The 24,590-nt window shown below is 37.7% G+C and overlaps 1 protein-coding gene and 1 long non-coding RNA gene across 5 annotated transcripts in view; one reads left to right on the forward strand and one right to left on the reverse strand.

Moving 5' to 3' along the window:
• LOC127986056 (noelin) overlaps positions 1-21,252 on the reverse strand; it is a 29,795-nt gene extending 8,543 nt beyond the window's left edge. Inside the window, exons 1-5 of one of the 4 annotated variants that reach the window (XM_052588253.1) lie at positions 20,810-21,252; positions 7,990-8,139; positions 7,058-7,213; positions 4,025-4,244; positions 3,169-3,297 (exon numbers count right to left, since the gene is read on the reverse strand). In XM_052588253.1, the coding sequence (XP_052444213.1) occupies positions 3,169-3,297; positions 4,025-4,244; positions 7,058-7,213; positions 7,990-8,139; positions 20,810-20,875 (721 nt within the window). In that variant the 5' untranslated portion in view covers positions 20,876-21,252. Of the gene's footprint in view, positions 1-3,168; positions 3,298-4,024; positions 4,245-7,057; positions 7,214-7,989; positions 8,140-9,265; positions 9,790-20,809 lie in introns of those variants that run through there. The other 3 variants (XM_052588252.1, XM_052588255.1, XM_052588254.1) reach the window with 3 other exon arrangements.
• On the forward strand, positions 12,322-15,872 carry LOC127986067 (uncharacterized). Its single transcript, XR_008160761.1, has 3 exons — positions 12,322-12,447; positions 13,454-13,490; positions 14,358-15,872. It is a non-coding gene; the product is annotated as an uncharacterized LOC127986067 (long non-coding RNA).
• Positions 21,253-24,590: the final 3,338 nt, after the last annotated feature.

The raw sequence follows: 24,590 nt of genomic DNA on the forward strand, positions 1-24,590 counted from the left end.
AGAGCTGTAAAATTAATGTGGAGAGCAGCTCAGAACATTTGATCTTAGTAGAAGTAGCAGAAGTCTTGTGTTGCTCTCCGTTTCATCAAGAGGAAACAGTCAATTTAAAGAGATCTTGTTTGAAATTGTTCTTCATCATTAAGAAATGGCAGAAAACGTGTTTGAGAAATCAGATTAGAGTGAATCAGAGACAGGTGAGATTAGATTCTGATTTTGACTTCATTTCTCTTGTTATAAATGTCTTAATTAGTACCCAATCTTTTTAAATCATTCTTTAGTTCACATTTAAAAACAAAGGTTAGTATTCAGGAACTCGAGCTGCGTAAAAAAATGCTATGGGGAGCGCGTTTAGCGAGAGCGACTCTGAATATCGTGTGTAATCTGTCCATTGGAAGAGTGTGACGTCACGAGCGGGGTGACGTAAGCGACCAGGAAGCTATACAGACATGTGCCACACAGCCAGCGTCAGCTTCGCGTCTTTCAGGAAGCGCTCTGTGTGTGAATGTCTTCAGTTTGTCTTGTGAGTCTTATTTACTGTTGTCTGTACCAGTATAAGCTCCAAGTATGTCCCCCGGTGCAGATAGCTGGTCCAGATCCGAGGACTGGTTTGTCACAATATATGTCAAAGATGCATACTTCCACAACACTTTCTTCCACAACACTTTTATTTCTGAGGTTTGCTTTCGGGGGTGAAGCTTACCAATATTGAGTACTTCCCTTCGGCCTTGCACTCTCACCCCGCACGTTCACGAAATGTGTAGATGCAGCTCTGGTTCCTCTGCGAATGCAGGGCATCCGCATTCTGAATTATATCGACGATTGGTAGATTTTAGCTCAGTCAGAGCAGATGGCGGTTCGACATCGAGATATCGTTTTCGCACACATGGGGGAGCTGAGTTTGAGACTGAACACCAAGAAGAGTGTACCGAGAATCACCGATCTAGGCATAGTGTAAAATTCGACCATGATGCAGGCACGTTTGTCCCCTGCTCGTATAGAATCGATTCTCATGTCAGTCGAGAGAGTCAAAGAAGGTCACTCACTGTCAAACAATTTCAGAGATTGTTGGGTCTGATGGCAGCTGCGTTCAACATCCAACTCTTGGCCTGCTGTACATGAGACCCCTACAGTGGTGACTAAAGACCAAGGGTTTTTCCTCGAGGGGAAATCCACTTCGACTGATCAAGGTCACGTGGCGATGCCTACGTGCATTAGATGTGGAAGAAACCTTGGTGCTTGAGTCATGGCCCGGTGCTGGGAGCTCCTTGTCACCATGTAACACTAGCAATGGATGCGTCCTTCACTGGTTGGGGTGCGGTCACAAGTGGCCACCCTGGCCGTGGTCTGTGGAAGGTCGCCATCTGACATGGCATATCAATTATCTAGAGATGCTAGCCATTTAACGTGCACTAAACCACTTCCTCCCAGACCTGAGAGGTCACCATGTGTTGGTGCGCACCGACAACACATCAGTGGTCTCTTAGATCAACCACCAGGGAGGTCTTTGTTCCCGCCCCTTGTACAAGCTGGCGCACCAGATCCTTGTGTGGTCCCAGGGCAAACTCCTCTCACTTAGAGCAGTGTATATTCCTGGGAAATTAAATATGGGAGCAGACATATTGTTGAGGCAGGGGCCGAGGCCCGGGGAATGGAATCGTCACCCCTAGGTGGTGAAGCAGATATGGAGAGGCTTCGTCTGTACGCATTTCCCCCTAATGCTCTGCTCCCAGGAGTTCTGGCGAGAGTACGCCGGGACGGGGTCCGTCTGTTGTTAGTAGCCCCGTTCTGGCCGGGCTGAGTATGGTTCGCAGATCTGGTCCCGCTCCTCAACAGCTCTCTGTGGGAGATACAGATCAGGACAGACCTACTCTCACAGGCGCAGGGCACGATAATTCACCCTCGCCCGGAGTTGTGGAAGCTGTGGGTGTGGCCCCTGAAGGGCCACAGCTCATAGCATCTGGTCGCTCAACCGAGGAAGTTGAGACCATCCTCCAATGCAGAGCTCCCTCAACGAGGAAACTGTACGCCCTGAGGTGCAAACTCTTCACCTCATGGTGCAGAGACCATCAGCTTGACCCAGCTAACTGCCAAGTTGCTACAGTTCTGGAGCTTCTGCAAGCCAGGCTCTCTGCAGGGTTGACCCACTCCATTTTTTTCATTATGTGGCGGCCAATGCGGCCTACCATGTCCCTCTCGGTTTCCTCCGTGGTGCGCTGAGGCTGAGACCTCCAGTATGGTCCCGTATTCCCCCGTGGGACATGGTCGTGGTGTTAGAGGCCCTTTGTAAAGCTCCATTTGAGCCAATACAAGACATATGAGACAGACATCTAACCCTCAAAACTACCTTTCTGTTGGCTATCACCTCTCTGAGGAGAGTCAGAGATCTTCAGGCCCTCTCAGTGGCCCCTACTTATCTTGGCTTTTCATCTGCCATGGCCAAAGCGTTCATATACCCTCGAGCTGGATATGTCCCTAAGTTTCCCTCTGTCACACCACAACCTGTAGTGCTCCAGGCCTTCTGCCCTCTTCCCTTTCGGGAGCCTGACCAAGAGAAGATAAACTGTATGTGTCCAGTTCAAGTGCTGTACACCTACGTCCACAGAGCTGCCCTGTGGAGAAAATCAGACCATTTGCTAGTGTGCTATGCTCTTCCATTGGACAGATTGCACACGATATTCAGAGTCGCTCACACTAAACGCGTTCCTTATAGCGTTTTTTTGACACAGCGTCTCATTCCCTTGCGGAATCATGGTTACATGCGTAACCTAGAGAAGGTTTTTTTTTCTTTTTTTGCAATAATGTCATAGAAAAACCATTTTCCTTTCAATGAACAGTTCCATTTCCAAGAACTCTTTCCACTATATAAAACCTGAAATAGAAAGGTTCTATGGATATTAAAGGTTATTAATGAATCCATGGATGCCAATAAAGATGTTTCTTTTTATGTGTTTATGACCATAAGAACCTATATAGTGATAAAAACTTTGTTCAATTTCCAAATAACCACACAGAAAATTTGGAACTGGCCAAAATAATTCTTGATCAGAAAGTTCTTTGAACCTGAGATGCTGCTAAGAACCTTTATTTTTTAAAAGCGTTAATTATTAATTGATTACCATCACACTCTTGATTAATGGTCAGTTGATTGTGACACATGGCGGCTCATACCCATGACATTTTGACTTGTGTTAGAAAGTCCAGCGTCTACTGGCACACTTGAGTCGGTATATTTGTGACTCATGTTTAGTCTGTGAGCAGCTAAATCAGACAAAGTCATCATCTTCTCTTGGCAATGTCCTCAAATAAAAAAAATGATTCATAAATTAAGTAAATACTGCTTGTTTTAATTCTAAAATGATAGCTTTTCTTAAATTAATTCTACAACGTTGGTTCAAACATGTGGCATACTTTTAATTGGCACAAAAATAATTTGACAATTATATGTGATAACAACACACGTACAATGGAAGTTAACAGGCCAACTTTGATTTCTGGAGTATTTACAGTGAGATGATTATTTTATAAAATTTGTCCTGTTAAAATGTGTATTGTTTTAGCTGTAAAGGTTTACAATTTTTTTTACTTTTTTAAAAGTTTTTTTTTAACTACATGGTGTTGTAAATCCTAATATTTTTCTAATATATGTTAATTTATGTAATTTTATGTTTTTTATTATTATTTCATTTTATTTGTGCAGAAAGTCGAAAAAGCATTTCACTGCACATCAAATGTATGGTTATGTTTAACAAATATCAAATATCATAAAATATCAAACTTATTTTTTTCATGCTAAAGTGGTAAAATTGGAATCTACACAAAAAAGAATGCCTATGGTTTACATCTTGTGGCTGTAATATTGAAACAGTAATTTTTCAACATTCAACAAATTTTGGGATGATCAACATTGTGCCACAAATTGAGTTTATTTTATACTGTACCTGAAATTCAAACAGTGTTGAGCCACTATCATGTCTTGGGTAAACTTTTTTGAGAAAGATAAACATGTATTTGTTGTGTGTCTTACCAAGCTTCTGCATGCACGCACGTAGCCGCTCCTCAAGACTAATCACGCGGGAGTGCAGGTCGTCATAGTCATAGGCTCCCATCTCCTGCTGGAGGAGGCCGAGGCTGGACGTCAAGTTCTGCACCTCCTCCTTAAACTGCTGAACCAGCCGCGCATCCGCTTTGTACTCCTCCAGTACGGGAATCAGCGGACGCAGCTCCGCCATTTTTGCCTTTATGGCCTGTAAGTATGTAACGTTGAAATGTTGGAAAGTCTTGCCTACTGTGCGTTCTATAACCTGTCTGAACCCTTGCTTTTAATTTGAACAATCTAGGTGTCGAATACTGTTGTGTATAGTGTGTTTGTTCATCTGGACACTCTTAAAATAAAAGTTTCAAAGGGGTTTTACAGCCATTGGAATTCTTATAGAAACCACATCTGCCTCAAAGTATGTGGACATCTAAACACCACACCAATCTGCTTAAAATTTTCTAAATCATTGGCATTTATGATGAGTTGAGACCTGTTCACATCAAGGATAAAACTATAGCGATAAAGATATCGTTCTCAATTTAAAAGAACGGCAGAGGCCACACCACAATTATATTGATAATGGCTTATTTTATAATTCACCTGACTATAAAGAGCACAAGCGGACAACAAAACTGCAGTGAGCTTATAATAAAGAAAAAGTTATTTTGCATCGGTTTGGATGCTAAACGTTATTGTCATCTTTATAACTATTGATTATGGTGTTAATGAGCATTTCATCTTTGTTTTGCCTCTATTACAGTTGCTACAGTTCTGGAAAAGTTTTTCTGGATGCTGGAACAAGGATGCAGAGATCTGCTCCTGAGCATCAGTCAGCTCAGGAATCAATGTTGGATGATCGAAAAAGGTTACAAAGGTCTTCTATGTTCAGGTCTGGGTTATGTGCAGGTCAGTCCAGTTTTTCCCCACCAAACGACTGGATTAACCTTTATATATATTATTATAATTTTTTTTTTTTTTTTTACTTTGCTAAGTGCAAAAATGCTCTCTTCTAATTTAAATGCTTGTTTACCCTTGTCCAAAAGAAGTGTATTTTTCGTATAGAATAGTATTAGTTGTATTGAATGTGCACTTGTATAGTACTTAATATTTTAAAATTATATTTTTAAAACACTGTACTTGCAGATAATGCTTTCAGATGTTTTACTTTGAGGCAGATGTGGTACACTTTGTTAAATTGTTATAATGTCAAATTGTCTTACTTTGAAGAAATACACTTAATTCAGTGTGTTAACTAACATACTAAAGTGCACGTAAAGTACTTGATTATAATTTTAACTACAGTGTGTTATGCAATGTTACGTTTAGAGATATTTATTTGTGTAAATTTATTAAATCGCAATATAATCATTACAAAGGACCCGTAAATAATGATATGATTTTAATTTACCATAAATGCCTGTCTGCACATTCAGCAGTACAATAAACTTAAGTCCTAAAATCACTCTAAATTAATTTAATATAAATGTAAACTAAAACAGTTTAATTGTAAATAATATGCACTTACTGTAAGTGTCAGTCTGTACTTAAGTATATAAAAGATATTATATTGTGTAATTATTTTTCACAAGGTAAATATAGTGTTTTGAGTTATAGTCTTGATTTTATACATCTTTAAGTGACGTTGTAGTGGAAAATCTTTTAAATTTAATGTGTCCACATACTTTTGGCCACTTTGTGCATTTACTGATTCTTAAAAAAATATACTTTTGTTAACAAATGATGCTAATATCAAGAGCATAATTGTAATACATACTTAAATTAGCATATAGCACATCAAGAACCCTGAGAAAAGATATTTAATAAGAGGATTTTTTTGCTGAAGTTCTTCAATAAACCAATAAAAAGTTTATTTTTAGCAGGTTATGTTTGTGTGTGTGTATGCTTGTAGAGCCAGTGAGAGACCAGAGGCCAAGATGCAGTAAAACTACTCGTATTCGTACAAAAATCATATATCTACAAACATTTATCGACGAAATCAAATGCTCTGAACACGGTAAACAATTGGGAAAAGACTTTATTAGTTGTCGTTTAGAATGCAACAGCAGAAAGGGACACATGCTGAAATTACAACTCACATACAACAATGTGATGTTAAGATTAAATTTTTGACTTCCAAAAACGCATATTACTTCAAAAACCAAAGACTCATAGTGACAAATAATAAGAGTAATAATAATAATAAAAAACTTAAGCAATACTAGCAAAGATGAGAATAATAATGGTAGTAATAATAATAGCAATATAGCAATGAAACGTAATAATAGGTAACAATTCTTTAGAGTAGCATGCAGGAGGAGATCTAATTGGTGGTTGGATAAGGGAGGGGGGAGAAGTGTTTCTTACAGCTAATGTCGAATAGAATATGAGAATCGTGACATAAACAGCGTGACTGACGCCCACTTCAGCCAATCGTGGGTTAGACCTGCCTCTTCTGGCCTCTGGCTCTCCTATCATGTCTTTATAGTTAGCCCTGCAAGCAAGAAACAACACACTCAGCACAGGGAGCTAACTCACTAACCTAGCTAACACATTCACGTGCTCTCACAAACACACACGCACATCTCATGCACTCGCACACTCACGCTTGTGTTACAAAGTGCAAACAAAATTACAGTCCATGCATGTGTCAGGTCGTATAGTGTGTCATGGGATTCTTTGATTGGTACATAATAGAAAAAGCGAAATGTGCAGATCCATTATTTATAATTAATATGTAATGTTTATTTCTATTTTAGTTTATTTTTGTTCTTCTTATTATTATTTTTAATTTAATAATGCATATTTAGTTTTGCATTCTTCTGTTCTCAAACGTAAAAATACAAAACTAATAAAAGTTCACTAATTGTTTGGATCGAATCAGACAGGTCTGCACATTTGGCAAAAATCACACAAGTATTTATAAGTGTGCATGCAATCTGGAGTGTTTGTGTATGAAAGTGTGGAACGATGTGTGCATTCATGTGAAATATGTGCACTGCTTGCATTTAATTGTGTGTTCACCTTGTATTGCTTGGCGATGTTTTGTTTGTGGTTCTCCTCCACCTGTCTGAATTTGGTCTCCAGGCCACGGAGCTGATCTTCCATCTTTACAACGTACTGCAGGTCCCTCTGGGTCCGCTGGTCCAATACTTGGATTGATTGCGTCATGTTTTGCACCTTAAAATACACACAGAATAAGAAGAGTATATATATACATATATATATACACAAAATATTGAGTTTATTTTTTTTGTTTAGAATTTTTTATTTATTAAATTTATTTGTTATATGTTATGTATATACTTTGAAAACAAATATATTAAATAAATATAAAATGATAATGAATGTATTATATATCTTCAGTTTGTTATCCTCTTTAACAAAACTGCAGTGTTTTAATTTTTTAAATATTCTTTCATTTCCAAAAATTATTTTTATTATTTTTATGACAACATGCGATGATTAATATAACTACATATTTAACAAGATATTACATTTTATATTTTAATAATTTGATATTTAACTTGTTAATCCTTTTTTACCAAAAAATAACTTTTTCTTGAACTTCCACCAATCTTAAAATGATAAGTTTTTGAAGAAACGTTTAAATTTATCAACTCTAAACATCAATATATAACAAATCTAGTGACCTTCGGCAAACCAAACTAGCGAGTTCTGCAGCTATACCACGTCTTCTAATGATTTGATGTGTCCGAGGAGTTGCATCATTGTCTTTCTGAGGAAAGGCTGTTGCCTTTGCGCCAGCAGTGTTCCAGAGGAGCTCATTAACTCGCAGTGTTTGTATGCGAATAATGTTGTTGTAAGGCTTATGCCTCTAGGTCTCTTTGATCTCTGGAGGAAAGCTCTGGTTGTCATGGATTCTGTGTCAACTTCAGATAGGTAACATGATGCCCAAGGGCAAAGCAATAGAGCATTATGGGTCAGGAGGTCACCTTTTCCAGTAACTGGCGGAGTTGTTTGGTGCGGGCATCCCTTGAGCACATGGTCTGCTGAGGTGCGACGACCGTACACACACACCTGCCCTCGCTGTCCTGAGCCGAGCTGTACACCTGCCAGGACTCCTCTGGGTTAGCAGGTAAAACCTGCAATGAAAAATATATTATATCTAAACTTCATATTTTCATTTATAATCCCAGACTTATTGTCATTACAATCACATGACACAAAATTACTCAAAATCCCATCTGCCCGTGCCACGTCAGACCACGCCCACATCCCCACCCACCAATCAAAACGCAGCAGCTTTACATCAGCCTCATTCACTCGCACAGTTTTGTAGTCTATTTGACTGACAGCTGTTTGAGAGAGGCGATCTGTCCTGCTCAGCTGTGTCATTATTGAACTACTGTTGAGTTACAGATCCAATCACAGTCTGTCTGGAGTTGATGAGAGTGAGGGACAGATGGAGGACTGATGAACATCCACTGATGCAGGTCTGGAGAATCCAAAATCTCCACAGTCTCCACACCAGTGGAGCATTACAACACTACACAAGACTTTGATTCCGCCTGCTTTGCAGCCTTTCGTGTTATGTTCCATTTTTAATCTGGCCCGTTGTAAACCCCACAGATTTTTGTTTATATTCATTTTCCCTGAAAGTGATAAAAGACTGAACCACGAAAGAGCTACACAACTGCGTTACATCTACAGTGTGTTTACTGATGTAGCTTATTTGTTTCATTTTTTAACATAAGTTAAAATGTGCTCAAAACACGTTCTTGCGTTCGAAAGAACTTTAGGGACTCAAGTCGTGTTAAAACGCTTCATGCCTTTGTTTATTTCAGTGGGCTTTTCATGCTCATTCAAATAAAATCACACAAAAAATGATCCGGATATCTACTGCCTTATTGCAGCAATTGTGTTTTAGATATAAAAAAGAACTAGTCAGAACGAGAAAACATTGTGAATTGTAATATTAATGCGCTCAGCGTTCGAAATTCCATGACATCACAATCAGCAGGTCCGAGAACGCCACTTTTTTAAACGGAGAAATTGCAAGGAGGCGTGTACACACCGTCCTGCATTGGAAATGTTTAAAGAATTAATGGAACAGAATGCAAAAGATCGAATATTTGTATATAAAATCGCTTTTAAATGTGGAAAACGGGAGTTGTGGCATGCTGCAACAGCGGAAATTAATTTACATATTAAAGGCTTAATATCTGAACTTTTCGTTTGAATTTTGCGGGGAAATAACCCGAGACTTACTCCTATACTCCGGTCAGGATAACCGCCCTGCGCCGCGGTCAGTTTGGTGGTGTTGAGCCCCACTAGTGATGGCAGTGTCTGGGACATCCAGTTGGTGATCATTGCCATGGTGCTGAGCACCACACCGATCTTCAGCAAAGGCACCGACATCTCTGCGCACTGACCCAAACTCTCATTCTACACAAGCCACCGGGGAACCGTAACGGCGAGCATCGCTGCCCGTGAGCGCCTCGTGCATCACCATCATCCGCATCATCTCCTCTGACGGTCCCGGTTCGGACTGTTTCACTGTGCTCATCTTGATTGCCAGTGACTGAATGGAGTCCGATGTTGTTAAAGTGATCAAAACTGAGCGGCTGTGACCCTCGTCTCCGCGCGCTGCTCTCGTCTGGTGTCTTTTCCGTTATCCGTGCCTTTTTTGTGTGCGTTCACGCCCTTATTGGTCCGCCTCCCCACGCAAGTGAATTACTCAGGATAGATTACAACTGCACACACCGACTGCTCTCCGTGGATGAGAAAGGAGGCGGCGCCACACGTTCCTATATAAGGGAGCGCGTGAACGCGTCAAGCGCCTCTCTGCTCACGAGACACGCCACCGGGGATTTGCAGTTGGCAACGGATCGCGTTAATAGCCCGATATTTTCATAGCCACGCGACCGGAACGGTTGTAAACCGAGCATCCCAATGTCACGCCCCAGTCCGGGTCAATGCGACTGAATAATGAGCCCATTTCTCCCGCGGGCCCTTTACTGCTGTTGCTCTGTTGAGATCATCACCAAATTTTCGGTCAGTGTATATATATATATATATATATATATATATATATATATATATATATATATATATATATATATATTAATTATTATTTTTATTTTATTTTATTTTTTTTTCAGCAAATTCTCCTGAGGTTCTTTTCGCGCAAAGTTTTCTCTTTGGTGCCAAACGGGTAACCGTTTAAGAAGACGTTTTAAACAACATTTTTGCGGTTTTGTGTGTGTGTGTGTGTTTAAAAATGTAATTTGAAAATCTAAAATGAGGTTAAAAGGACAGTTCTATAGTTTTCTGTTCTATTCTGAATGTAAAAAAAGAAAAAACGCAAGCGGGATTCTGTTGCTATGGTTACAGCTTCAGGCGAACGCGACTTGGTGTTTTCTGACTTGTAATGTCACTTGTTGTTACTGAAACGTTGTTTTGACTTTAAATACACACAGCTAAAGTGTTATTTTAACAAGCACCCTGTCATAAGTCACTTTTAATCAGTGTTTTTTTTTCCAGAAATAGTAGCTACCATTAAAGAACTCACAAGATGTGTCAAGAGAAGCGCCTGTGAAATAAATGGAAACATAAGTGGCATATTTGCTTGGAATCTCTTTATTGCAACCTTAAACATATGTAAATATCTGATATGCACATGTGCAGATGGATTATATATATATAAGAGGGTCCCGGAAAGGGCCCGCCCTGCATGCATCTTACACATTCAGTGCCATAAGTGCATTAATTCAGTCAGCATTAGAATGACTCGAGCGCCCCCGTGCTGTGATCGGCGGTACTGTCATGCTATTACACCCGACCTCTATCTGGCACTATGACAGAACGAGTAGTGCAGTCTCATGCATCACTCGTTTAACACCTATTATTCACAGACCTAGACATGTCAGTGAGTAGTCGTGACACAGTAAGAGGTGAAAAACACGTCATGGTTAGAGGTGCATGAATCGTGATCCCAAAAATAACCATATAATATAAATAATCTGGGGAAACCGGGACTACGTGTCACACTTCTTCCCAGTGAATATTTCTCAGGACAATTTTTCTCTAAGTTCAGGCTACATAAAAGTTTTAAATAATTATACTGTTATTGCCCAGGGAAAAATAGATACAGTTCAGTTTGTACGTTTAACTTTGTCCCCTGCACTTGCATTTTGTCATACTAAATGGCGTAAGTTGTCATAATGGTATCCTGCCTTTTTAAAACTTGAGTTTAAAATATGAAAAGTTTTGCTGAACAGGGAAATCAAGTTTATATATATATATATATATATATATATATATATATATATATATATATATATATATATACACACTGTATATATGCAGCGAGTGTGTGTTCCCCCTTAAAAGAGAATAGAAGCTGAATTTAAAGAACAGACAAAAACCCTATAAAAGTTTACAATTCCAAAGTAAACAGGGGGGGGGGGGGGGGGGGGTGTCATAGGTGTGTCACTTTACGTAGACTGACCTTTGAGTGAGAGAGAAACGGGCTGAGAGATATTCGGGGAGTGTCAGGCATCCAGTTGTGTCTCTGTCAGCATATCCAACCTCACTTTAATAAAACATCAGACAGAAAACATCTAAAACACTGAATCTAGGGCAGATATTCTTTCCGGGCCTGTCACTGTCTATTACATACAAACCCATGCACACTTTTTTGGTTTGCTTGTGGATCCACAATGATCCGATCTTTCTGTACTGGCATTAAAGGACTAGAACTGCCATCATTTACTCATCCTCCTGTCCTTAAATCTGTATGTTTTTCTGTATGGTTTCCCAAAGAACACAAAAATAGTTATTTATAACGGAATGTCCAAGGTGTTCTTTTCCTTACAGTGCAAGTGAATGGTGACCACAGCTGTCAGTGAAGTTTGAAATGTTAAGACTGAAATTTCAGACTGTTCTTCTCGCAGAGCTATGATGTGACTTGAAATTTAATGCACGACTTGAAGTATACTTTTGTAAAGGAATAGTTCACCCAAAATAAGAACTTACCCTCAGGGCAAGTTGTAGATAAGTTTGTTTCTTCATGAGCACAGATATGGAGTTCTTTAGCATTACATCACTTGCTCACTGAGTGGTGTGGATTACTTGTGGCTTGTTGTTTTATCAGCTGTTTGGATTCTCATTCTGACGGCACCCATTCACTGCAGAGGATCCACTGGTGAGCAAGTAATGCAATGCTACATTTATCCTAATTTATTGAAGACACAAACTTATTTACATCGTGGATTGCCTGAGGGTGAGTACCTTTTCAGCAAATTCACAATTGTGGTATATTCCTTTAATGTATTTCCTTCATTTTCACAGTTTAACTTTTACTGAATGAAAATGAGCAGCTTTGTCATTCTGCTAAACGTCTCCTTTGGTGCTCGATGGAAGAAATCAGAGGTTGGACCAACATGAGGGTGAGTAAATTATGAATTTTTTCATTTTTAGGCAAATTGATCCTATAAAACATCTTTCGAACATGTCATCCCTATAGGGAACATGGTTACCATCCTGCACTTTGGTCGCATTTTTATGTGAGAGGAGATGGAGAGAGACATAAAAGAGAGACGGAGTGAATGAAAGATAGAGCCATAGAAATAAGGTTACTTCAGCACAAATCACTCTGGGCTTGAATTTGTTTGGCCTTGAGATCCCTCAGCATGTTTGCCAATGAACAATACAACTTGAAACACACTGGCTTGTTTTTATTTCAGAGATTAATGAGTAGCATATCAGTGCACGTGGTAGGACTGTGTTTTGCATGAAAATAGTGCAGTACATACTTTTAGAACGCTCTCGGTGTTTGGCTGACCTTGTGTCACGTCCTCAGACTTGTAACCGGCAAATAGACACTTATTTACAAATTAGTGGCCTTGGGACGTTCTTTTTGATTTTTGATGTAACATTTGGTCTCGTTAGTTCTCTCTAAACTCTCTGAACTCGACTGTGTTAATTAAATTCTTCTTTCAAACCTAGATTACTTTCTGGCTTTTGATAAAAAGCTGACGATCTATTAATTAAAAAGCTGTGCTAAATAATACTTTTCAATAAAAGTTTTTGGCTAATGAATCAAACAATTAAACTTAATGCCAAATGTCTATTCTGATTAATTTATGCAACACCAGGGACTTCACTGAGTTTATCCGCTATTTCTCTATACACATTAACACTAGAATAAAAATGAAAAGTTTTCTATATGAGTTGTTTCATGGAGTTAAGACAACTAATTGAAAATGAAAAAAACTAATCAACATACAACCTCATCCAATGAGGTTAAAGCTAAACCTTAAAGGGATTGTTAAACACTGTCATCATGTTGTTACTCTGTCATTTTGGAACCTCGACAGCATCTGCTAACATTTATTTTCATTGGAAATGAGCAGCATGAATATTCTGCTAAACATTTACTTTTGTGTTCAAAAGGAGAAAGTCAGTCATATGGAGTTGGAGAGAAATTAAGGTAAATAAAAAAAAGTCATTTGCACATTATCTAGCCATTCTGACTCATTTTCTCAGAACTATGAGTTTATATCTAGCTATTTTGACTCTGATACACAATTATTAGACATAAAAACAATCTTTTATTCTCATTATTGGGTCTCATAACTTATATTCTACTTTATATTTTGCAGATCTTACTTTATTTATCGCAACTGCAAGTTTTTATCCCACAATTCTGAGTTTTGCGCTTGCAGTTACAAGTTTATATCCTGCAATTCTTACTATATAACACACAATTGTGAGTTCAATCTCATAATTCTGAGAAAAAAAGTCAGAATAGTAAGTTCATATCATGCAATTCTGAGAAAATTGTGAAATGTAAACTTGCAATTGTGTGATAAAAAGTCCAATACTGAGAGAAAATGATTCTATTCATACAATTATGAGTTAATAACTTGCAGTTGAATGTTATAGAGTCAGAACTGTGACATATAAACTCAAAAAAAAAAAATTATTTTTTTATTTTCTGGTACTGGTATGTTTTTTATTTATTTATTTTTGGTCATTTTTTAACTTGACAGCATGCGTTGACATTCACTTTCTGCTTTTGTGTCCAACAAACTACATGAGGGCAAATACATCTTTTTTTTTTATTTGTAGGTGAACAGCTTTAGTTTTACAAAAGTATTGGTCCGTATTGGTCAATATTGCTATTAATTCTAAAACAAGATATGCAGTAAACATCTAATATACATTTTTTATAGCTGCAACAGCGATCAATTTTACTGTCATCAATGTGAGAGCAGCAAAACCGTAATCTTGAGCTGGGATTCCCTTTAACACTGTTCTTTCTGCTTTTTATCATCTTTTAATAATTCATGTGTAGGCTGTGCGATTTCTGCAGCCCCCAGCAAAACGATAATATCCTGGAGATCAGGAGTGCTGGATGATGATTGGCTCAGAATGAACCAGCAGAAACCATCTGAGCTGGTGGACAGAAGGAGACTGTGGCAGCAGTAACTCATCTGTAATGGTCTGTAAAGCCTTCAGCTTGAGGCTGAGCGTAAAAAAACAGTCCAATGCGATATGAGTGATTTATCAATCGTCTGTGCTGAAGACCTCCCCAATGGTTCTGCAGTGTGGATAGGAAGAGGAGGAAGAAGTAAAGCTCAAAGTTTTCTCCTGCACAACTTGAAATGGTCTGCGTGGTGGTGCCCGTGATACTGCAGAGGTGTTTGGAACGGAGCCCTGCTGTTTGAACACTTACTCTCCCCTACCCCTGCACCTCCTCCTCTGCCTCTCCAAGCAGTCTGTTCCTCCTGCTGTTTTCACTGCTAGTTTACAGAATATCTGCTTCAGAAACTTCAGAACATAGAGGTTTATTTTGTGATTGGGGAAATACTGTTTTATATCTTGGTAAGGGGAAGGAGAGCGATGTGTGTTCGTGTGTGAACAGATGGTAGATTTTACATTTCCTTGAAGAAAATGAGTCGTGCTCGGCTGTGGAAATTTCACAGGCCAGTTTCAAGGGTGTTTTGGGTGGTTGCCAGGGTGGTATAATGCTACTAAAGTGTGTTTAGTGATTTTATGTTGCTTATGTTGCTTTAAGGTGTTTTGAATAGTTGTTTGTGTGTTGCAGATGGTTGATAATGTGTTTTTGGTGTTTGCCTGGGTGTTGCTATCCTATTAAAGTATGCTTAGTAATTTGTATTTTTATTTATTTTATTTATTTTTTGCAATTGCTAGAGTGGTTTGAAAATATGTTTGTGTGTTGCAGTTGGATTGCTAGGGTGTTATGGGTTGTTGCTATGCTATTTAAGTGTACATTTGCTAAGATGTTCTAATTGGTAACCAGGGCTGTTGATATGATTCTAAAGCATACTTTGTGATGTTTGTGTTGCTCTAGTGTTATTTGTGGTTATTAGTGGTATTTGTTTACTAGGGTGTTTTGGGTGGTTGCCAGGGCATTGCTATGCTGCTAAAAATGTTTTTAGTGATTGTGTGTTGCTTCGCAGCTGCTAGGGTGTTTTAAATAGTTGTTTGTGTGTAGCAATTTGATTGCTAGGGTGTTTTGGGTAGTTCCCGGAATGTTGCTAGGCTCCTAAAGTAATCTTAGTGAATGATAGTGTTGCTAGGGTGGTCTGAATAGATGTTATGAGTGTAATTTGTAAAAATTTGGTTGCTAAGTGTACTTTAGTTATTGTTAATATTTTGCTATGCAGTTTCTTGGCTGTTCTGAATGGTTGTTCGTATATTGTCTTTTGGCTGCTTTGCTGTTTAGGCTGTTTACTGATGTATTAAATGTATTGATGTTTGCTAATCTTTATTTTTAATATATTTTTGCTAATATTTTCTCCCTCGCTAAGGTTTCTGGATTAAGGTAGTTTCTTAGTGGCAAAGATTAAAACAGCCTGCCCTATAGTCTCTATAATATCCTTAATTATTTCTGATTATTAAAAAGTAACAACACACCTTTTCGTTTCATTCATTGCCCTTAACACAGAAGGGACCGTCAGTGTGTCTCTGTATCCTCCTGCTGTCTGTCTCTTTCTTTACAAAGCAGTAAACACACACACTTGCCCTTTCACAGTTCAGATGCTACAAAATGATATGATGGACAACACAAATATAAAGATTTAGAGCATGCTGATGATAGATCGGTCTTGCTATCGATTGGTGATTTCAAAAAAACGTGTGTGCATGTGATTTCTGGGTTACTAGAGAGAAACAATGAGTGTCACTGCTGGTGAAATGCCATCATATAAACAACAGCTTGTGTTTCCTTTTAAACGCAGACACACACTTTCCTTTTATCTCCCTTTCATAGTCAAAACCAGACACAATCGATTAAAGGCAGAGCCATTACTAATATGATAATTCTTCTCATCCACAGGCTAGATTATTCTCTTTTATGAGAGCGTAGTGATGACCTTTATCTCCATGAAGGTGATAAGACCATAGAAGATGTGTATCTGTACCGTGGTAATCAAAAACTAATCTCATTCATTCTATAGCTGGTGAAGAAGGAGACATTATCCCCATTCTCTCTCTCTCTCTCTCTCTCTCTCTCTCGTTAATGGAAGTTTGAATGGATTCTACATTTGGACTTGGGCTACATACTGAAATACGATTAGGACATTAACACAAATTGAAAAGACAGCATAAGCACCGCTGGGAACAGAAGCATCATGCCATGAAACTAAATGTGCATGTGCCCTGTCAGAATTATTAGCTAAGTGTTATACAAAAGATTATTTTAAATGAATTCCAATTAAACTATTTTTTAATTATGTATTAAAATTATATATATATATATATATATATATATATATATATATATATATATATATATATATATATATATATATATATATATATAAATGCAAATACAAATAAATATTACTAGAAGTTTAAAAAATAATGTTGCACTTATGTCATTCTGAAAAGTACATTCTGTCATTATGGCTTCATGTCACAAGACCATTTTCACTACAGAAAAATTCATGATGATCCCTGGCTGTCAAGTTTAGTTGTGATTTTTCTATTGAAAACAGGACATTTGGGTGAGACATATCTAATATACAAATAAAGAGCTACTCATTTATTAGACATTTATTAGAAATTCTTTGGTCTTACGTCTTCCTAGGACTTTAAGTGGTGCATGATGCTCCTGACTAGGAAGATCAGATTCTCATCTCTATCCTCACTATCTATCTGAAAGTTCCTGTAAAACAAACTCAAATCATTTTAGGTCTATTAAGCCCTTTAGAAAAACTGCTGCATGGATCAATTTGAATCCAATCAATGGTTGGTGCATAACTTGGTCAGGGGAAATATTTTGTTCCAGCTTGCATTCTGACCTAAATAATGTTACTGATTTTCAAATGAGATCAGTTTAGACCTTATTCTGTCAAACGGGTTCAGGTTGGAAACTAGTTGATAATGAGTGGGTGAAATGATGGGAATCTGTAGTATGAGATCCATCAGCTGTTCTGTGGGTGGTGTTATGGGCTTTTTTTTCTTAGTGGTGTTCAGTGAGTGCTATTTCCATTAAGGAGATGTTTTGTGGGTTGTGTAGGTGTACTTATTGAGCTTTTGAGTTTAGGTTCAGCTGCTGTAAGCAGTTTTAAGCAGTGCTTTGTGTGTGTTTAGGGGTGTTCTGTGATGAGTATTTACATTTTAGGAGATGTTTGTGGATGGTGTTCAGTAAGTAGTGTTTTCGGAACCATGGTACATGTACTGTATTTGTTTGCATTTAGGGTAATGAATGTTGTTTTTTTGAAGGTGGTGTTGAGATGTGGTCTGTACACTCTTTAAAATAAAGAATTTTAATATATTTTTTTTCTCAACTTGATAAGAAAAAAACAATTGATACACTCTTAAAAATAAAAATTCCAAAGGCGTGATTTTGCAGTGATACCATAGAAGAACCATCTTTGGTTCCCCAAATAACTTTTCAGTGATCAGTTCTTAAAATAACCTTTTTTTTCTTAGTGTGAGGAGCGTTTTAAAAATCTAGAGAACATTTTTCCCCTGTTGTGAACCCTTTGTGGACTGTAAAGGTTCCATGGATGTTTAAGGTTCTTCATGGAACCATCAATGTGATTTTATGTGTAGTTTTCTTGAGTTCTTAAAAAAAAGGTTCCAAACGGGTTTTCTTTTTGTTGTGATGCCACAGAAGAACCATTTTTTGGTTCCCCAAAGAACCTTTCAGTAATCAGTTCTTAAAATAACCTTCTTTTTTTTTCTTTTTTTAGCTATGAAGGACATTTTAATGAAAGGTGTTTTTTTTTTTTTTTTTGCAATGGAAAGGTTCCATGGAAGTAAAATGTTATTCATTGAACAATCAATGGCAATAAAGAACCTTTATTTTTAAGAAGAACCATTTTTTCCCCCCAATTGATCTTTCAGTGAACAGTTCTGTTGTCAGAAACATTTTCTTTCTGAAGGTTCTTCAAGGAACCGTAGATGCCAATAAAGAACCTTTATTTTTAAGAGTGTTCTTTGGAAGATATTGAAGTCACATCATACATATTTGAGGTAAGTGCTTTGGTTCTTGATCCATTAAAGCACCACTACAAGACTGGTTTTCTAAAGAGCTAAAAGATAAAAAGCTCTTTGAGGAACTCAAGAAGACTCTCCTTCGACATTAATCCATAAAACTCTTAGGTTTCTAAACATGTAGTGTTGAATCCAGTAATAAAGCATGTAGGCCATGCTCAGAACAGAAAATGGGCTGTGTGACTCATCTCAGCTCCTCCTAAACACACAAATTGAAGGCCAACTCAGTTTCCACAGCACAATTACCAAACAATGACAATTTCCTGAGTTTGAAACTAGATCACTGCATTTGTGAGAGACGAGCATATGACTTTGTTGTGTTTGCTCACACCTGTGCTCCTAAGGTACTTCATGTGTTTAATTTAACACTGAGCCTTATCACAGAATGGCGTTTTGCTGTTTTTGTTCTTGTGTATTTATGGGACAGTTGTGATTTTGGATATGAAATGATTGTATATGACATGTCTTTCATCCAATACTTGAATACATTTGATGTGTTTGTGTATATGTTGCGAGGTCTTCTTCTCAAACTGGCTAAAGCTGAGGAAAATGCCAAATTGTCAGCGATTCAATGGGCTGTAAATCTCAGAGATGAGAAGATGAACAGAGCCACGTGGCGGTAATTGATGGGTTTGGCAGAGTCAGTTTGAGATTTACTTGCGCGCACACGCCGAGTAAGCATGCTGCCCCGCAGCGAGCCTAATGCAACATTTACACAGGCTGTATGGTTCACATGCTCATCCTTTCTGATCAATATGAAAATACATGCTACAGTGAGATGCTGGTTAAAGGAATAACTGAAGCGTGAAGAGCCCTGTTTGCATATGTAGGAGCCAAGAACACTGCGCTCTGGGTAATGTTAGTAAGAGCAGCCAAATGCTCTTCAATTCTCTAGTGCAGAGCTCTAGTTTCTTTTTGTAACACTTTACCATATTACTGTCCATTTCACCAGGGACGTAAACCTTTGGGGGAGATGCCATATTTAATATGACATGAATGAAAGTAAGGGGCATTTATAGGTTTTATTGTTTTGGCATGTTTATTTATCACAGTGTTTGTGTGTGTGTGTGTGTGTGTGTCACTTGAGTTTTGCATTGGCTGAACAATTAAAATAAACATAGAGGTACAGTTTAACCCATTAAACACTATACATCTGTATCATATTTTCATTCATGCATAATTAAATATGTCATATGTCTCAAGGTATATAGAAACCATTATGACAGGTGGTGACTTGCCAGCCCCAATTTGAGAAATTTCAATTTTCTTTCCCTCTCTTTTTGTGAAATAATCATAATTAGGCCCTAATGTGCACTTTTTCAAATTACTCTGTTTCATGTAATTAGTAGTGCTAATAATAGCAATGTGCAATTACAGCTCTACAAAACCTGAAGTGCATTAATATTACTTAGCACTTCTCAAGTTCTGTTTGGGTTCTCCCAAGGCCTTCAATAGCTTAAAAACGTACTTATATCAGCTTGATATATAATATACATGTGAGTTTGTTATAACAAACTTAAAACATAATTTAGGACTCAGAAACATGAATACGTGCAATGAAATGCAACATAAAATACACTTCTGCTAGATCTGTTTTGTGTTTCTCTGCAAATATATATTTTCAATGCTCAAAATGACCCAAACAGAAGCATTTGGTCACATTTCTGTGAAGTGCATGTCGTCTTTAGGATAATATCTGCTGGACGGAGGTTGATTCCATTAGAAGAACATATAAAAAGCTTAGGTTGCACTTTATTTGAAGGTGTCCTTGCTACAGTGTAATTATACATTTAAGTAGTAATATTAACGTGTACTTAATAAATGGTTAGGATTTTCACAAAGCTGTTATGATTTTTACTCTTACAGAATTGGAGTCCCTGGGACCCCAAACAAAGAATGCAAAGTCAGATTAAACAGTACACGAGGGCTGAATACACAGTAACATAAATGTTTGCTCTAATACACGAGGTGCAAATATGTAAATAACTCGCTTTTCCTGCAACTTGGTCGTGCGTTGATTGTTTGCTGTGAGCTGTCACTGAGTATAAGCATTGAATCTTCATATCTCTGGGTTTGTAATCCCATTCGTTAATCTCTTCTGCCCATTAATTCGGCTAATTCACCGCAGTCGGATCTGTGTTAGATGTGTATGTGTGTGTGTGTGTGTGTGTGTGTGTGTGTGTGTGTGTGTGTGTGCGCGCGCGCGCGCTGTGTGTGTGTGTTTGAGAGAGAGAGAGAGAAAGAGAGAGTGGGAGGTAAAGATGGCGATAGACCTACTTGCGTGAGTTCCGTGCCCATCAGCACCAGCACGATGAGACTCAAGAGCTTGTTCACGCGCTGCATCTCGCGCCTCCGCTCGCTCGGTCTCGCTCTCGCATGCAGATCCGGTCCGGTGCCTCGTTAAGACCCGCTCTTCGGTGCTCTCTCCTCTGTCCCCGGTCTCTCGCTGTCTCTCTTTCTCTCTCTCTCTCTCTCTTCTCAGCAACAGAATGACAGAGAAACAGCACTCGGTCTCGCGCAGCCGTCTCTGGGCATCTCGCGCGCAGAGCGTCCCTGCGACTCCCGTTCCCGTTAAATGAGCGGCTCTGGATGTCTAGCGTCACGCAGGGAGGTCTGGTTAGCCCAAAACTTTGTGTGTATCTGGTTGTGTGAGGCGGAGAGACTGTTGAGCGCGAGCGCGAGCTGTCCTAGGTGCTGAAACCGGATGTGACATACGGCGCGCGTGGGAAATTCAACGGGGATGAGCAAGAAGAGGAAGAGCGCGACTGAGCTAATTGGTCGAGCCTTGCTGCGTCAAAACAGTCTTAATACACTTGTAAGGACATCTTATCTGCATACGGCGTCAGATGGTATATAAAGAAAATCTAGTAATTCTGTATCACGGTTTCCACAAAAATCTGACTCTTGACCACTAAAGCATAAGGGTTGTTTTGAATCATGCATCATCTGAAAGCCGAATTAATAAGCTTGTCAGGATAGAACAATATTTGGCCGAGATGCAACTATTTTAAAATCTGTAATCTGATGGTGGAAATTGTTTTTTTTTTTTATATTTAGAAAATAGCCTTTAAAGCTGTCTCAAAAGTTTTGATATGTTTACGGTTGGAAATGTACAAAATATCTCTAAGGGAAAATGATCTTTACTAAATATCCTAATGATTTTTGGCATAAAAGAAAGAAATATCATTTTGACCAAATAAGACTTGGGAGTTTTATGGTGCTTTTTGTTGTTATAAATTGTAATAATAATTCACAATATTCAGTTTTACTGTATTTTTGATTAAATAAATGCAGCCTATAGGTGAGCATGGCATATGTACTGTATAATCACCTCTAAAATTTTGTGAGATTATTAAATGTGACTTAAGCCACACTTACTGTAAATTATATATTGACTTAATTGCATAAGGTTAAGTGTCATTTATCTTGAAGAAAGTAAGCACATAACACTTTTCAAGCAAAACATTTAACACAAAGAAGTTTAGATTGTAAGATATTCTGTACTGTTCCTCTTAAAACTAAAGTTACAAGTCATTGAGCAAAAATGAAGAAAATTTAAGTAATTCCCGAAAAGAAGCTGCGTCATTTGTCAAGATGCCACTTAAATTGATCTTTTATCATCTTTCCAATAACACTCAGACATTTTAAGTATCCAAATATATATTAGGTCTACTCTCTCTGTGTGTGTAGAAAGTTTGTGGTCAGTTTGCAAGATTTATATGATCAATAGCATCATTATTCCAGTCCTGTGCATTATTGATTGGTGTGTGGAAGCTATTATGGCAAATTTATATGCCTTTATTTCACTGCAGAATCGACGAGTAATGTGCTTAAAACATACAGACTAGCAACCATCTAGATAATATAGTAAGGTGTTTAAAAATATGATTAAATATTAACATGATTCATATCAGCAGCACAGGATTTAATATAATTATGAGAAGGCTACATATTACGATTCAGTAGAAGCATTAATGATTCAGTTTGGTTTAGAAATTTGTGCCAGTGCTTATGAATAAAATCATAGCAGGTGCTTTTCTAACATCTCTGTCTTATTAAATAAATCTTTGTGACCAACAACGATTTGCAGAAAGTAAAGCATGTTTTGATATGTTTATGTTATGACAAAACACAATCACATGTAAATGTATGTAGTGCAGCTTATTTTGTATATGCAATTTAGCTTTTTTCATTAATCTTCAGTGGATGCTTTCTTAGAGATGCATTACAAAACTATTGGCTCTGTTTGCAAAGGAAGTTTTAATTCCTACTTTGTAATAGAAAATGTTTTCAATTAGACAAGCCTGGTTATCCGCTTTGTTTGTCTGAGCCGGTTTGCCAAAATGTTGGGTGACATCACCATTCAAACAGTTGGCAGTATATTTATTTGATTAATTAATACATTTATAACAGGTTCTGTTGCCGAGCAACACGTCAGGTTGCCTGGTCTATTGATACTGGTTGTGCAATGAGAAAATTATCATTTCATTGATTCTCAATGTATCCATAACTTTAGGGTGAGAAGTCAGATGGCTACATTGAACGTCGCATGAGAAATAATGGCCTTGTTAACTGTAGAAGACTTGGAGCTACTGTATGATCTCCTGTGGTGTATCCTGAAGTCATATTATAATGCAGTTTAGTCATCAGAAGCATAATGTATAAAATGAAAAAAACAAAAATGGCTAATACAAATCATTTTTGAATGAATTAATGAAAATGCAAACTTGTAAAAGTTTCTGAGTACTAGTCCAGTTTGCAGTTTTGTTTGTGAAGTCATACAGTGGGATATATATTAAAAGTGTCTCTGTTATGAGTTTCTCTTTATGTCTGCTGTCTTCAGGATAAGATCTGTGTAGTAGATCTGAGCCCAGATCGGGAAAGCAATATGCAATAGCAGATATCATACTGTGTTATGGAGTATTATAAGAGCTACCCTTATTATAAGGAGACCCTTATTAAATATATCAAAGCCATTTATCCCTATCACACGCATATATATATATATATATATATATATATATATATATATATATATATATATATATATATATATATATAAACACACACACACACACACACACACACACATACTGTATAAAGACTGTCCAAAAGTAATAAGTACCAATTATTATTTTACAGAAACAATATACAATTCTGCTCATGGATCTCTGGTTTGTATGCTACATTAAAGATTTTATGCTGAACATCAATATGATGATTAGTTTGTCCACAGAAATGTTTTATGATATCCCTCTGACCATAAGATGAGCCTTTCCAGACTGAGACTAGGAGCCAAGGAAATCACTGTCCTTATATTGCATTAATAAACTCTGGTCAAATATATCCAGTGCGGTTTATAGACCTTTCACATGAATTATCAGTGATTCAGTGTGAAGGTTTAAAGAATTGGTTCTCCTAAAAACGATTTGCTGAAAATGTCCTCGCCCTCAGGACATCCAAAATCTAGATGAGTTTTAGTCTTCTTCAGATTTGGAGAAATTAAGCCATGCATCATTTGTTCACCAGTGGATCCTCTGCAGTGAATGGGTGCCGTCAGAACGAGAGTCCAAACAGCTGATAAAAACATCACAATAATCCACAAGTAATCCACATCACTCCAGTCCATCAGTTATTGTCCTGTAAAATAAAAAGTTGCATGTTTTTAAGCCATCACTTCTGGCCATAATTAATTATAATGCTTCTTCCAGTGAAAAAACCCCATCCCCTGTTGTCCACTCACATAAAAATCCACCAAAATGTTTTTTATTTTTATTTTTTTATTTTTTTTGCATGTTAACGGTGCTTAATCTGTGCATATTTCTCTCCCGATTCAGACAAGTTGACTTTTTAACTTGGAAAAGCAATCTGATTTATAAAAAAACGTGTATTTCTTTCTCACAAACACACAGCTTTTCACTTCTTTTTACAAGATGATAATTGATGGACTGAGTGATGTGAATTACTTATGGATTATTGTGATGTTTTTATCAGCTGTTTGGACTTTCGTTCTGACGGCACCCATTCACTGCAGATGAACCAATGGGGAGCAAGTGAA

The sequence above is a fragment of the Carassius gibelio genome, chromosome B21 (assembly GCF_023724105.1).
Source record: "Carassius gibelio isolate Cgi1373 ecotype wild population from Czech Republic chromosome B21, carGib1.2-hapl.c, whole genome shotgun sequence".
In the NCBI taxonomy this organism is placed as follows: Eukaryota; Metazoa; Chordata; class Actinopteri; order Cypriniformes; family Cyprinidae; genus Carassius; species Carassius gibelio.